Genomic DNA, 14523 nt, shown 5'->3' with positions numbered 1-14523 from the left:
CCGAATCTTTGAGACCCCATGGACTGCAGCCTGCCAGTTTCCTCTGTCCATGGAATTTCCCAGGCAAAAATACTGGAGTGGGTTGCCATTCCCTTCTCCACAGGGTCTTCCCAACCCAGGGATCAAACCCAGGTCTTCTGCATTGCAGGCAGATTCTTTACCAGCTGAGCCACTAGGGAAGCCCTTTGTTAAATATATCACGTTGGAAAGAATTTTATGCAACCATTGCAGTCATATACTTATTGTTACATTTCCTAGGGCCAGTGAATTGGCTTGCGCAGCAGAGTACCCCAGCATTGTTTTTGAAAAATGGTTGATGTTTTCTAACTGGAGGCACCTTTGAGGTAGTGAGTCTACACATGAACTGAGCAGTCTGCCACAGGACAGAGGCGGTATGTGACTCCTGAGGAGAGTCAAATGATAAGTAACAAGAGAGATTGTCTTAGAGAATCAAACAAGTGTGCTCCCTTCTATCAGAGGAAGTATGGAGGCGTCTATGAAAAAATTTGAGGTCCAAAATATTTCCTTTCATAGGGACTCAAATCCAATCGCAAATAAACAAGGTTTCATTTATTTAATGTATTTTTGTTCTATGGAAAGAACTAAGTGATGTGGAAATTACAGCAAACATGGCAGATAGGCTCTAAGTTTTAAGCTTAAGAGATACTTAGAGGTAAGGACAGTACAGTCAAACTCATCTTTGCCATAAAATTTTATGCATGTAAGGGACACCTTGTAGATATTTGTTAAACTGAACTACAGTTTACACTGCCTTTATTGAACATTATTATAAAAAGTGAAAATCTTTTGAAAATGCTGGTCATAAAAACAAAAAATTGGATGACTTCAGTGCCCTGTGTTCTAATGGAAGAATACAATCAGTCTACCTTTTGGAGTCAAAAGCCTCTTGATGAAAGTGAAAGTGGAGAGTGAAAAAGTTGGCTTAAAGCTCAACATTCAGAAAACGAAGATCATGGCATCCGGTCCCACCACTTCATGGGAAATAGATGGGGAAACAGTGGAAACAGTGTCAGACTTTATTTTGGGGGGCTCCAAAATCACTGCAGATGGTGACTGCAGCCATGAAATTAAAAGACGCTTACTCCTTGGAAGGAAAGTTATGACCAACCTAGATAGCATATTCAAAAGCAGAGACATTACTTTGCCAACAAAGGTTCGTCTAGTCAAGGCTATGGTTTTTCCTGTGGTCATGTATGGATGTGAGAGTTGGACTGTGAAGAAGGCTGAGCGCCGAAGAATTGATGGCTTTGAACTGTGGTGTTGGAGAAGACTCTTGAGAGTCCCTTGGACTGCAAGGAGATCCAACCAGTCCATTCTGAAGGAGATCAGCCCCGGGATTTCTTTGGAAGGAATGATGCTAAAGCTGAAACTCCAGTACTTTGGCCACCTCATGCGAAGAGTTGACTCACTGGAAAAGACTCTGATGCTGGGAGGGATTGGGGACAGGAGGAGAAGGGGACGACAGAGGATGAGATAGCTGGATGGCATCACTGACTCGATGGACGTGAGTCTGAGTGAACTCTGGGAGTTGGTGATGGACAGGGAGGCCTGGCGTGCTGCGATTCATGGGGTTGCAAAGAGTCGGACACGACTGAGCAACTGATCTGATCTGACCTGATCTGATACAAAATGAATTAAAATATTTTCAGATTGAATGTGAATATGAGTCTTTTCTACTTAAAGGAATTTGAGCTTGGAAAAGTTGAAGTGATGATACTAAAAGAAGTGATTACATCTGCTTCTAATATCTTTATTATATAAAGATGTATACCAACTGTGAGTTGATAACAGTTTCTAATTCTTAAAATACTTTCTTTTAAATTAATAATACATTTCCTTAGCTAAAGCAGTAGAAAAGGATCATCTTCATCTGTTTTGAAATAACTTTCCAAAGCACTTAATTTTCAGTTAATGAAAAGCCAGATCTCATACACTCTGTATGTGCAAATGCTCCCATTTACGCAGTAGGACCCAAAATATTAAAATATGACTTTTGCAACATTCCTGTTTTTCCTCCACTTCAGCCTCTTCTAGGGAGATCTGTAAGATATTTTTGGATTTCCTGTATTACTTTTCTTTTGTTGATAGGGATATGGGTTGGAGTGGCAGAAGCTGAGAAAAGAAAAAAAGATGGGTGAAAAAAGAGAAAAGAACCAAGGGGGTGGGGAAGAATGTTTAAAAAAGGAATAGAAAAATAAGACCTAGTATTGGTGAACATTTTGAAGTAAAAGATTTAACTTAAAGATTTAACTTTCTTTACAGAGTAGAAATTTGCTAGGAAAGATATAAAAATGGATTTTTAAGAAAATTGTGATTAGGAGATAGGTAATGCAATTCATTCTTTATCACATCAGAAGACCTATTACAGAAGACCTTCTGTAAAGACTGCTTTTCAAGGACTGAATTTGGATTTGTTTTCCATTCACGGGCTGAGATGGGCCTTAAAGCTGTTCAGGTGTTAGTTGGATAGATTTTAAGAGTAATTCAGGGTGAAAGAAATCTTTTTTTATTATGACATTCAAAACATTTATCAACAGTCATAATTCAGTGAAAAAGTGCTATAATTCTTGATTCATGTTAAGCCAAGAGCTTTGCAACTTCTGATGGCTTTTTTAGTGTAATGATTTATATACTTAATCTCTGCATTGTTTTTACATTTTTTTCTCAATTATGTCTTATCCTATGAGATAATGAGTGGACTACAGACTGGAAACTAACCCCATAGAAAATAAAATAGTAATGGTTCCTTCAACTAGTTTTCAAAATCTAAAAAGCCCCTCAATAACATAGACTAGGAAATTTAATATAAAGCAGGTATATGAGTATATATGCATATTTTAGTTATTAAAGATGATTTCTGAAGGTTTTGACTTATGGGAGTTACTCATTTTCTATTATTAAATTCTATGCTTATGAATATTAAACAGCTTTAATTAATGAATATGTGCACTAGTAAATATCAAAATATTTCAGGTAAAATTTTCAAATCTGTGATTGGTAGGCAATAAAGAAATATATATATATATTTTAATGTTTCTGTTTAATCTTGAATATCTTGTTCTGACCAAGATGAGGTTCAAATTTATGCTAAAGATCACCATGCTTACAGTTCTAAAAAATATAAATGTAACATAAACGTAAATTTTAAAGAGGATTTGGGGTTAGAGAGAAAGTGAGAAGGCAGTTTTATAATACCACAGAAAGATGTTTAGGGAGGGGAAAAAAAGCACAAATTAACCATACATAGAATAGGATCTTTGGAGTTTTAAAGAAAAACAATTCTTAACAGAGATCTTTAATCTTGCAAGCACTGAATGCCCACCCCATAGACATTTCAATACTTTATAGAATTTATTTAATCAAAGTATACAGATGTTGCTGACAGAGTCCTATGGAAGACCATAATTATTCTATTCCTTATCTTTCTAAATATGTTTTTGTTGCATTATAAAAATAAATATATATGATTAATAAATTTTATCTGTTTTACATCTGTTCTTATTCAATATATATTTGAAGATAGGTAAATATGGAAATTTTACATTTTCTCTAAATGTATCCAGATCTGTGTAAATATATCAAGCAAACCACAGAGAGCCTGCAAGTGATGCGTGGCTGTGCAGGTGACGGTTAGAAAATGTTGCTAGCTATTTCTGACGCACTTAAAAAGTGATGGATTTCCCATTTTTTTTCTTTTTCAGTGTACTATAATGGATACTTTAAAGACTCTTCCTTCTCTCTCTCTCTCTCTTTTTTTTTAAATGAGAAAAATTTAGGTGTGGTTGACAAAAATCAGAAGATAAATCAGCAAAAGAAGTATATGGAAGGGCCTAGTCTAATGGGACAATCCACAAATCTTAAAATAAGGAAAAACAGGGATTCCTTTATGGCAAGAAAACTATTATCACCAAAAAAAATGTAATTTAGGTAGGAATTTGAGAGTGTGGGTAGGGCACCTTTAGCTCCAAGATCAAATAAAACCTAATTTTTATATTAAACCAGTATCTTTAGACAACCTGCTCTTTTTTTTTCCCCTCTTAATACAGTCTCACTACTCTTCCACCTAGCACAGTAGTCTTTTTTTTTATTTTTTAGTTTCACAGGGAACAGCCGATTTTATAGTTGGATGTGTTCATAATACAGTACTGTTTTGATAAGCTGACTCAACTTAGTTCAATGAAAAGTATATTTGCCTGTTTTTGCAGCCTCCAGAAGATTGTGGCAACAACATACCTTAGCTGTATTTATATTTTTATGTTACTGTAGCAAGGATTCAGGTTGCACACAATTTATTTATGCTCTTTTTATACCTTCTTTGGTGTATGCAATGGCATACTTGTACCTTGGAAGGTTTGGAAAACAGCTCAGCATGTTCATGTAACTTATTTTCATGAACAAAACAAAAATTCTTAAACTTGCAAAATGTACCAGTATTAGACTAGCTCTATGTGTTTATTTTCTTAGGCCACCATGTAACTATCATAAAATTCTGTTTAAATTAAATCTTTTTACATTTTATCTAAGACTATACTCTTAGATCTTTTATTCAAAGCAATTCTGCTGAGAATAATTAATTTTCTCAATGCTTTATTACTCTTGCAAATTTATGAAGATAAACCAAGGGAACAGTCATGGATTTATTCCATGCTTCCCTCTATTTAAAGCCTCTAGAGCAATGGACTCACTCTTGGTTTTTCCAGGTGTGATCTTTATAATGTAGTAGAGAAACATATTGATAGTAAAAAAAAAAAAGATGGGAAAGCCTCTAAACTACCTACTATGACATATGAAAGACACTATCAAGTTAATAAAAAAAAAAAGACAAACCAAGACTTAGAAGTTTTAGAAGCACAGTATGTTTCTCCCTCTTTCTCCCTTGATGACTCCCTTCTCACCATAGTCACACTTGAAAAGAATTCACTACATGAAATCATTGATCTTTTCCACAAATAATTCTATCAATATCAGGTATCAACAGGTAAAGAATTGTAGAATAAAGTAACAATATGACCCATAGAGTTGAATATAATTATCTAAAAAATAATTATTCATGTCAGTTTGGAAAATACTTGATCACAAAACATGAAAGAAAGGTTAACTATTTCTTTTTCATCTACCATCAAACTCTAAATACATCATTAACCCCAAATTCCTTTGGATTAAGTCCTTGAACACTTCTGAAATACAGTTATACAAAGTTACACATCCATGCTGAGTTATTTACCACGTGTAGAGATAATCTGCAGTGCGCCAGGGTTTTATTTGCAGGTTATCCAGAGAGGAGCTATGAAGAGTGATTTTTAAATCCAGGTTGGAAGTATAAACAAAAGGTATGTGTGCCTGTAGCCTGAAGAGGAGACTGCAGTTTATGAGGTGATGTTTGGAGAATCAGAAGAGAGGGTAGTAGAGAGGATATCTTTCATTTTAGAAATACTGAGGCACAAAACACAGGTGCTTGTAGTACTTTTATACATGAAATCCCTTCTCCTGTATATGCATCATGTGTAAACGTAAAGTCTGTATACTGCTGACTATTCGTCTCTGGTGTCCAATGAGTATGACTCCAATTCTTCTAATATCACTGTGAGAGAGTGAGAGACAGAGAGAATATGAACATTTAGATCTGGTAAGTATGGCAGAGAGGAAAGACACATTTAGATAAGGGAAACGAACACATGTCATATTTGCCACAAATTTCATATCTGGTAAAATGAGTGTTGAAGCAGAGATATAAATGGACAACAGGAATTTGTCACTTTATTCTTTACACTGGTGCCAGAGAATGTGTCAGGTCAACCTCAAGTTTAAAGGTACAAAGAATTCAGGTACCGATGTCATGTTCAGACATTTCACAAGCCCAGGGGTTTTATGTAATTATATAAATTTTTAACAGTATTAGCAAAATAGTCAGCATGCAGGATAGAAAATATAATGCGAACTCCATTTGAATTGCCATGGTCTTGGTCTTTCAATAATCTGAAAAAATGCCATTGTATTATGTTGAATAGTATGAAACTGCTATTACTATTACTAGCAATTTCACATGGTCAACCTACTAGTCTTAGTTATCTGTCTTTTAAACATATGTTGAGTATTTTCACTGCACTCAGGAAATGATAGTCTTTGAGAAAGTGGAAAAATGCCAGACCATTGTAATATAGAGACAAAACTCTGAGAAAACATAATATTATATTATTACAATTCTAATATTTGATGAAAGTAATAGTAATCGATTTAGTGTATATGAATCGTAAATAATTTGCTGAGGTAAAACTATATTGATGCAAAGTCTATGATGTGAACAAGGGTAATATGCATTTTAGACAGCATTTAAAATCTTTAAATAATTATTTGAATTAAATATATTCTTTCAAAGGAATATAGTTAAAAGTGTAAGGCCCAACTTTAACTAGAATGATTATCAGAAATGGTGAGGAAAAATGTGGAAATGCCATACTAGTGTCAGGAAAGGTAGTTTAACTATGGTATTCTTGACATAGAAATAGTATTTGAATTTACAATCTCCTAAGTGGACAATAAAGGTCCCTCTAGTCAGGGCTATGGTTTTTCCAGTGGTCATGTATGGATGTGAGAGTTGGACTGTGAAGAAAGCTGAGCACCGAAGAACTGATGCTTTTGAACTGTGGTGTTGGAGAAGACTCTTGAGAGTCCCTTGGTCTGCAAGGAGATCCAACCAGTCCATCCTAAAGGAGACCAGTCCTGGGTGTTCACTGGAAGGACTGATGCTGAGGCTGAAACTCCAATACTTTGGCCTCCTCATGCAAAGAGTTGACTCATTAGAAAAGACCCTGATGCTGGGAGGGATTGGGGGCAGGAAGAGAAGGGAACAACAGAGGATGAGATGGCTGGATGGCATCACCAACTCGATGGACATGGGTTTGGGTGAACTCCAGGAGTTGGTGATGGACAGGGAGACCTGGCGTGCTGCGATTCATGGGGTCGCAAAGAGTCAGACATGACTGAGTGACTGAACTGAACTGAACTGAAGTGGACAGCTGAATATAGTAACAAACCCAGCCCCACTTACTCAATGCTCATTCTTGAAATCAGGTCAAAAGTTGTAAACCCCGCTGCCATGAAGTTATTCTTATATTGCCCCATCTTTATAGAATCCAGCCAGTCACCGACTGTCACGAACAAAGGATATTCGGGAACTTCACCAGGGGAGTCTGGCATTCTATAAGGAAAAAAACAAACAAGCATGGAGACCATTTAAAAACCAGCTAAAGCAAAAAATACCCAACTTTATTTTTAATTTTTACAATATTCTTACTTCAAATGTTTCATCCTCCATAGAACTAGATTTAAAAATGTTCCATTATATTAAAATCAGCCACTTTTATCTGGTCAGTTTCGCTTGTCAGTTTCTTTTGTCTTTTCCTACTTTTTGCCACTACTACCTATTATACTTGAGGTGTCTTTAGAAAACTTGTATCTTGCTAAAATCTCTTTACTTTTTTCTCTTGTATGAAATTGTGCTTTCAAATTTGAAGAAAAGCCCCCCAAAAGCTAACTAGCCACAGGCTATTCACTTATACACTTTCTGACCTTCCATTGATTTCATGCCCTATTGCCTTTTTCACGTTTACTATGAGAGCCCCTTCTCTTTTTAATGGTGAATTTATAGGTTAAGGCCTCATTTATTCTCAAACATTCAACAAGAATTTATTATTTATTAAAAAGTAATTTCTGTTGTCACAGAGCTCACTTTCATGAATAAGATTTACATATATCCAAGCACAGGGTAATACAGCCAAAAGCACAGACGTTAATAAAACACAAAACTAAAGAAAATCAATGAAATTTGGGGTTAGCAAGAAAAAAGAATCTGCCACTGATGGGTCTTATAGTAAATGATATGGAAATTTGTGGGGCTTCCCAGGTGGCACTAGTGGTAAAGAACCCGTCTGCCAATGCAGGAGTCTTAAGAGACTAAGGTTCAATCCCTGAGTTGGGAAGATCCCTTGCAAAAGAGCATGGCAACCCACTTCAGTATTCTTGCCTGGAGAATCCCACGGACAGAGGAACCTGGTGGGCTACAGTTCATAGGGTCCAAAGAGTCGGACATGACTCAAGTGACTTAGTTCACATGCATGGAAATCTGTATTTCTGTTCTTAAGATCTGATGCAAAGGGTATTTCAGTTGGGGATATTTTTGAAGTTTTAATATAAAAATAATATCAAAGTGTTATTTTGAAAAGGCTAGTGAATGTGTGTATATATAGATACATATGTCTATATACACAAAAGTAGTTTTATACAAGCTAAAGTGAGATAGAGAGAATAAAAGCAGAAATAACCTTAGAAATTATAGTAAAAAAAACTCAGAATTGTATATTTAAGACATTCTAATAATAAACTATATTGTTCACCTTACTGAAATACCTGAAAAATAATATTAAAAACATCTTGTATGGTGTTAAAAATAACTGATATGAATGCTTTTATAATAATAACAATAAATGTGCTTTAACATCCCTTTAGGATAATAAGTATATTATTTTGAAAATTATTAGGTCTAGAGTTTATATCAAATGATAAAGCAGTAAAATTTTTTTATGTTTGGTGTTTGAGTCAATCAGTATTTTCTAAGTAATAAAAAATTTCCCACCACAAGTAAATTACTGAATTATTTTTATATTGAATATTGAAGGATAATCCAATTCTCATTTACTTTGCTTTTAATTTTTTATAAAGTTTAAAGGATAACAGAATCCACAGAGACTTAACTAGAGCCATTTAAAAATATTTATATTGTGAATATTTTATTATAATAGTTTTCAAATATTATTCATATTTGAACTATTTCATCTTAAAATACAAACTAATAACACAGGAGCACATATGATAAAACCATATGAATAAGAATTCCTCCACTAAAGCAAAATGGCATATGCAAGTTATATAAGCCTAAAATTGATTTGTGCTGAGGTTTGACAGAAAACAACAAAATTCTGTTAAGTAATTATCTTTCAATTAAAAATAAATTAATTAAAAAACTGAGAGTTGGAATTAAATTCTAAGGTCAATATATAAGGTGAAAATGGAAACTCTTGAACAACCAAAATTACCCTTTAAATCCTTTAAAAAGGCAAAAAGGCAAAGCACTCGCTCAGTCGTGTCCGACTCTTTGCGACCCCGTGGACTGTAGCCTACCAGGCTCCTCCATCCGTGGGATTCTCCAGGCAAGAGTACTGGAGTGGGTTGCCATTTCCTTCTCCAGGAGATCTTCCCAACCCAGGGATCGAACCCGGGTCTCCCGCATTGCAGGCAGACGCTAAATGACCCTTAAATCACCAGAACCTGGATCTTTAAGGAGCACAAAAGCCAGAGATGTAATACATTGTCAAACAGCTTGTACACGGTATGACTCCTGAAGACCCTGAAAGTTGCCCCTTGGAATTATTTAGGACAAAGTTCCTACTAAAGACCTAAAATTCACTTCTGATTGTTCTTTGATTTTATATTGACTTCTATATTTCTGAACTGGATTCTAGCTGAAGATGGGCATGGGGTGAAGAAGGATGACAGGGAATTTCAGGGATTATTGCTCTTTCTATGTAACTAAAATCTGCATAAACTAAATGCACTTGTGATTTTGATTGTCCAGTGTTATTGTCCATTTGGAGTCTGGTGACACTTCATAGTGACTCCTTGTTACCAGTACTTAATTCTGTTACCATATTTCCTATTTTGGAGGCTGTTAAGTCACATTTTATTTTCCTGTACTAAAAATGGCAATGCTATTTGATTATGGACTGTTACATTCTAATCAATATCAGAATGATTCAAGACAAAGTTAGTTATGTTCAAAAGTTGAAAGATATCATGGCATCTACCAACAGGCACTTTAACTGTCGCTATATTTCTTAGTTTACTAGAGGTGTTTATATTAATAAGAATTATCAAATAAAAGTTTACATATAAATAAGAATAAAGGTATCCATGACAAATAGAGTTAAACAGGGTTTTAAATTGTGGCATTTCTTTGTTTTTAGTATCCTAATGTGCAGTATGGATCCAGAAGAGGATTCAGAATAGCTTTTGCACTATTTTCCTATATTTTCTAATCAGTTTCCTATGGAACATATTTCAGAGAATAGTGCTGTAGTAAGTTCACTGACCAAGTTTAATATAAAAATAACCAGGGTACACCTATTGCTAATTGTCATAAATAAAAACACGTACATTAGAAATCTGAATGTTCTATTTTATTTTTTTTTAATTTTTTTATTTTTTGAATCTTCTATTTTAAAACACTGTGGCTCTCATGTCTTTTAATTACTCATCTTAGAAATCTGTTGAAACTGAACAAAATTAAAAGCATGTGTTCAGGTGTTTCCATTCATACTCCTATGTACCATTCTTGATGCACAGACATAGTCAGATGATTTCCACTTCTCTCTCCCGAGAGAACTCGAGTTTTCACAATTCATATAATTGGTGAGTGGAAATACTATTTGCTAATTTTATGTCCTTAAAGGACATAAAATATAGAAAGGTCATAGAAGGACATTCTGTACACTAAATGACTTAAATGGCCAATTTGTCTGTTGAAAAGCAGCCACTGTTCGCTCTTAGACTGTTTAAATACTGTAATTCCTGTTCCCTCCACACATCTTTAGTAACCCAGTTACTCTTTGGCCTTTATACAACTGCATTGGCAGTTGATTTAGTAAGGTCAAGGTCCCCGCATTGTTCACAGCCACTGTGCAATAACTTTTCTTTCACCTTATCTTATAATGACGTTGAAAAAATGCTGTTATTTTCTGGCTTTGAGGGCTGGGTACCATCACCCTCACATGAATTCTCTGGAATATTACCTAATAAACAATAAATGCCCTTTCTTATCAACCATGTACAATGATAAATTCAGTCTGCTATTTGCTGAGCATGTAGAAATTTCTGCTATTTGGTGATTAGTGGGAGCTGTCCACCTGAGAAATGTCTTTACAGCAAAACCTGCAGCTACATAAAAAAACTACATATTGTAGAACAGAAGGTCAAAGGTCTACTACTTTCTTCAGAAAAATGAGGAGGGAGCAGAATTAGAGGAAATTCTACCGGGTATAAATTATGGTCAATTTAGATCAGAGAAAGGACTGGTGTATAGCTGGAAGAGGTAATAGTATAGTTTAAGGTACAATAAACATATTCTCAGTACATCTAAATATGTAAAAATTAATAGCACTGATAGAGCTGAAAAGTTTTTACTCTAAAAAGCCCTTTGAGTTTGTAATAGTACTGGTATTTTAATTTAGAAAGTTCTTAGGTTATCAGTAGGTATCAAACTACCATTAAAAAGCAGGGAGGTTTTTCTCCTCAAACCTTTTCCATATTTTACATTCATCATGTAAATATAAAAGTAAAAAATCCATGGTTCAAGGAAAGTTATACTTTGAGAAACACTATTCCATGGCAGGATCTTATTTTAATATGAAACTACCACGTTCTTAAAGGCTTTTCTCCCTTTACCACTCTAACAAAACTTCTTCCTTTCTAGTTTTTACCTTTATATATTAGCAGAGGTCTACAGATAGTGTCCATTCTATTTGTATTGCTGTATTTCATATGTTGATGAATATTTTCCATGTTTCAGTGGTCTTCATAGCTCATTTTCAAGTGAGTATATAATATTCTATGTTTCGATGGTTAATAATTTGTTAATTCCCTGAGTTAGACTCTTAAATTGCTATCAATCTTATTAAATTTATTAGAGGTGATTATGTAATTATAAAGCATGTATCTTTATGCTTCAGTTGAATTATTTCCTTGGGGAAAGCCCCATAAGATGGAAGAATTTTAAGAGTCAATTAAAACTCCCTGAGGGCAGGAATCATATCTCATATCTCTTTCTATTTTCTGTAAGCCTTAGCATAATGCTGAAAGTACTAAAAGAGTTCATTAAATAAGTGATGATTAAGATTTGAATATCCTCTGCAGAAAGGTTTGGTCCATGACCTAATGTGATGTATGATGAAGAATCTATTTTCATTTAACTCATTAAATGGAATAGTAAGAATCTATTGCTAAAATGGTCATCCTATTAATGAATATGCTGTTTATTTAGATTACTCCTTGTATCGCAAAAATGTTTGTTTATGTCTGTCTTTATAGGTTTCAACCCTGAATATTCACTGGAAAGACTGATGCTGAAGCTGAAGCTCCAATACATTGGCTTCTTGATGTGAAGAGCCAACTCACTGGAAAAGTCTCTTATGCTGGGAAAGATTGAAGGCAGGAGGAGAAGGGGATGACAGAGGATGAGATGGTTGGATGGCATCATTGACTCAATGGACATGGGTTTGAGAAAACTCTGGGAGACAGTGAAGGACAGGGAAGCCTGGCATGCTGCATTCCATGGGGTTGCAAAGAGTCGGACACAACTTATCAACTAAACAACAATAGATTTCAGTAGAGTGAAGGATAGGAAATTAAAGGCGAGTGAGACAGCAAAGGGTTAGGGGACCTAGGATCACAACAACATTTACTTTATTCAGTGTCACTATTTTTACATGAGTTTTTCATCTCATGACCAAGGGACTACACTTCACATTATTTAGTGAATCCATAAAACAATCTGGCTTCCCTCATACTCAGTTGGTAAAGAATCTGCCTGCAATGCAGGAGACTCGGATTAGATTCCAGGGTTGGGAACGTCCCCTGGAGAAGGAAATGGCAATGACTCCAGTATTCTTGCCTGGAGAATCTTATGGACAGAGGCAGGCTACTGTCCATGGGTCGCAAGAGTCAGACACAACTTAGAGACTAAACCACCACCACATAAAGCAATCTACTACACACACTATCTACCTATCTTTTGAAGGAAGAATTTATCTAATTAGATAAAAAAGGAAAACACTGCCCTCCCTATAATTAGGCCTGTCAACTTGAAAACAAGTTCAATTAATGAAAACTTCTGATATTCTTTAAAAATTTTAGAGTGTGATTTTGCACAAGATGTTATAAAAATCCTAAGTGCATAGAACCATACCATAAATCTTGTGACTATTGCATGCTTGTGAGCAATATCTCTTTGTTCCAAATAATCTGACTCTCCACAGTGCTAAATTGGGAACATGATTTTTTTTGTCAGCCTTTTATTTTCAGTAAGTCATCAGGTTTTTTTATTGACATTATTTAATTCTCATAATAAGGCTAATAACTGGTAAAAAGTATGAAGGAATGAAATTCAAAGCAAATTTGAAAATTATGTTGTTCAGTTTAAAATTAGAGATATGTTTGAATATTAGAAAGGATAGATACAGGGTAGAAATAATATTGTTTAAATATTTCCCACATTCTGAATAGAGTTCTTAGCATATGGTCACTACACTCTGAGTAACATCACTAGACCTCAAGGAAAGTCCATTTTTTATATGTAAATAATTCCCCGATGGCTCAGTGAGTAAAGAATTGGTGTGCAATGCAGGAGACACAGGAAACTCGGGTTTGATTCCTGGGTTGGGAAGATCCTTTGGCGAAGGAAATGGCCACCCACTCCAGTATTCTCGCCTGGAAAATCCCATGGACAGAGGAGCCTGGCAGGCTACATTCCATGGGGTCGCAAAGAGTTAGACTTGACTGAACAACTAAGTACACACAGAGGGACAGAAATAGATTTCATTTCATATGTCAACAACAATTCATTGCCAGTGGTAATCAAAATCTGGTCTTAAAAAGGATACAGAGGCAGCATCTGGGCTCTGTGAGAAAGTAATGTTTGCCATAACAAGGAAAAGAAGCAGAGCAGATATTTGCCAACACTGGAAAAATTCAATCTACAAAAATGCCTGAGGATGTAATTCTGGAACTATGTTGCTGCTACATTTTCGTCATTTCTGTATTTTGTTGTAGTTACTATTTTCTTTTTTCAAGTAATGTTCTTCAAGTGGCTGAGCACTGCAAGAGGATGTTGAAGGAATATATAGACAATATGCTTCCTTCTTATTTCCATGAATGAGGGCATATTTATGTTCTATATCCTTGTATTTTCTTAGCAGAACATAAAATAACGGGTTGTGCACTGCTACAAATTCTTTTTGGAACTTTTATACACTTCACCTATGAAGTCTGAGAAGTCCAGGTAAAATTTATCTGGAGATGCAAAAATGTATCTGTTTTCCAATAAGCATATTTCTGAAACTGAAGTACTGGAAATAATCTTACAATTTAGGATGACTGTATACTCTGTAGTGGAAAGAACAGGCTTTGCAGTTGGTAGCTCTCACTCAAATTCCTGACTCAATAATTACCTGCTGTGTGTTGTTGTTGTTCAGTCACTCAGTTGTGTTTGACTCTTTGCAACTCCATGGACTGCAGCATGCCAGGCTTTCCTGTCTATCACCAACTCCTGGAGCTTGCTCAAACTCATCTCCAATGGGTCCATGATGCCATCCAACCACTCATCCTCTGTCATCCCCTTCTCCTCCTGCCTTCAGTCTTTCCCAGCATCAGGGTCTTTTCCAATGAGTCAGCTCT

At 35.3% G+C, this 14523-nt stretch overlaps 1 protein-coding gene across 4 annotated transcripts in view; it reads right to left on the bottom strand.

Annotated features, from left to right (window-relative positions):
• Positions 1-2600: 2600 nt before the first annotated feature.
• The window catches only part of EPHA6 (EPH receptor A6), a 1019792-nt gene continuing 1007869 nt past the window's right edge, over positions 2601-14523 (bottom strand). For all 4 annotated transcript variants that reach the window (XM_027554351.1, XM_027554393.1, XM_027554360.1 and 1 more), the window contains 2 exons: positions 7070-7219; positions 2601-5602 (listed from right to left, as the gene is read on the bottom strand). In XM_027554351.1, coding sequence (XP_027410152.1) covers positions 5488-5602; positions 7070-7219 — 265 coding nt within the window. In that variant the 3' untranslated portion in view covers positions 2601-5487. The remainder of the gene's footprint in view (positions 5603-7069; positions 7220-14523) is intronic.

Source organism: Bos indicus x Bos taurus, chromosome 1, assembly GCF_003369695.1.
Source record: "Bos indicus x Bos taurus breed Angus x Brahman F1 hybrid chromosome 1, Bos_hybrid_MaternalHap_v2.0, whole genome shotgun sequence".
NCBI classification, from domain to species: Eukaryota; Metazoa; Chordata; class Mammalia; order Artiodactyla; family Bovidae; genus Bos; species Bos indicus x Bos taurus.
The sequence above is the reverse complement of the archived record's forward strand: the minus strand, read 5'-3'. Positions and strand labels throughout refer to the sequence as shown.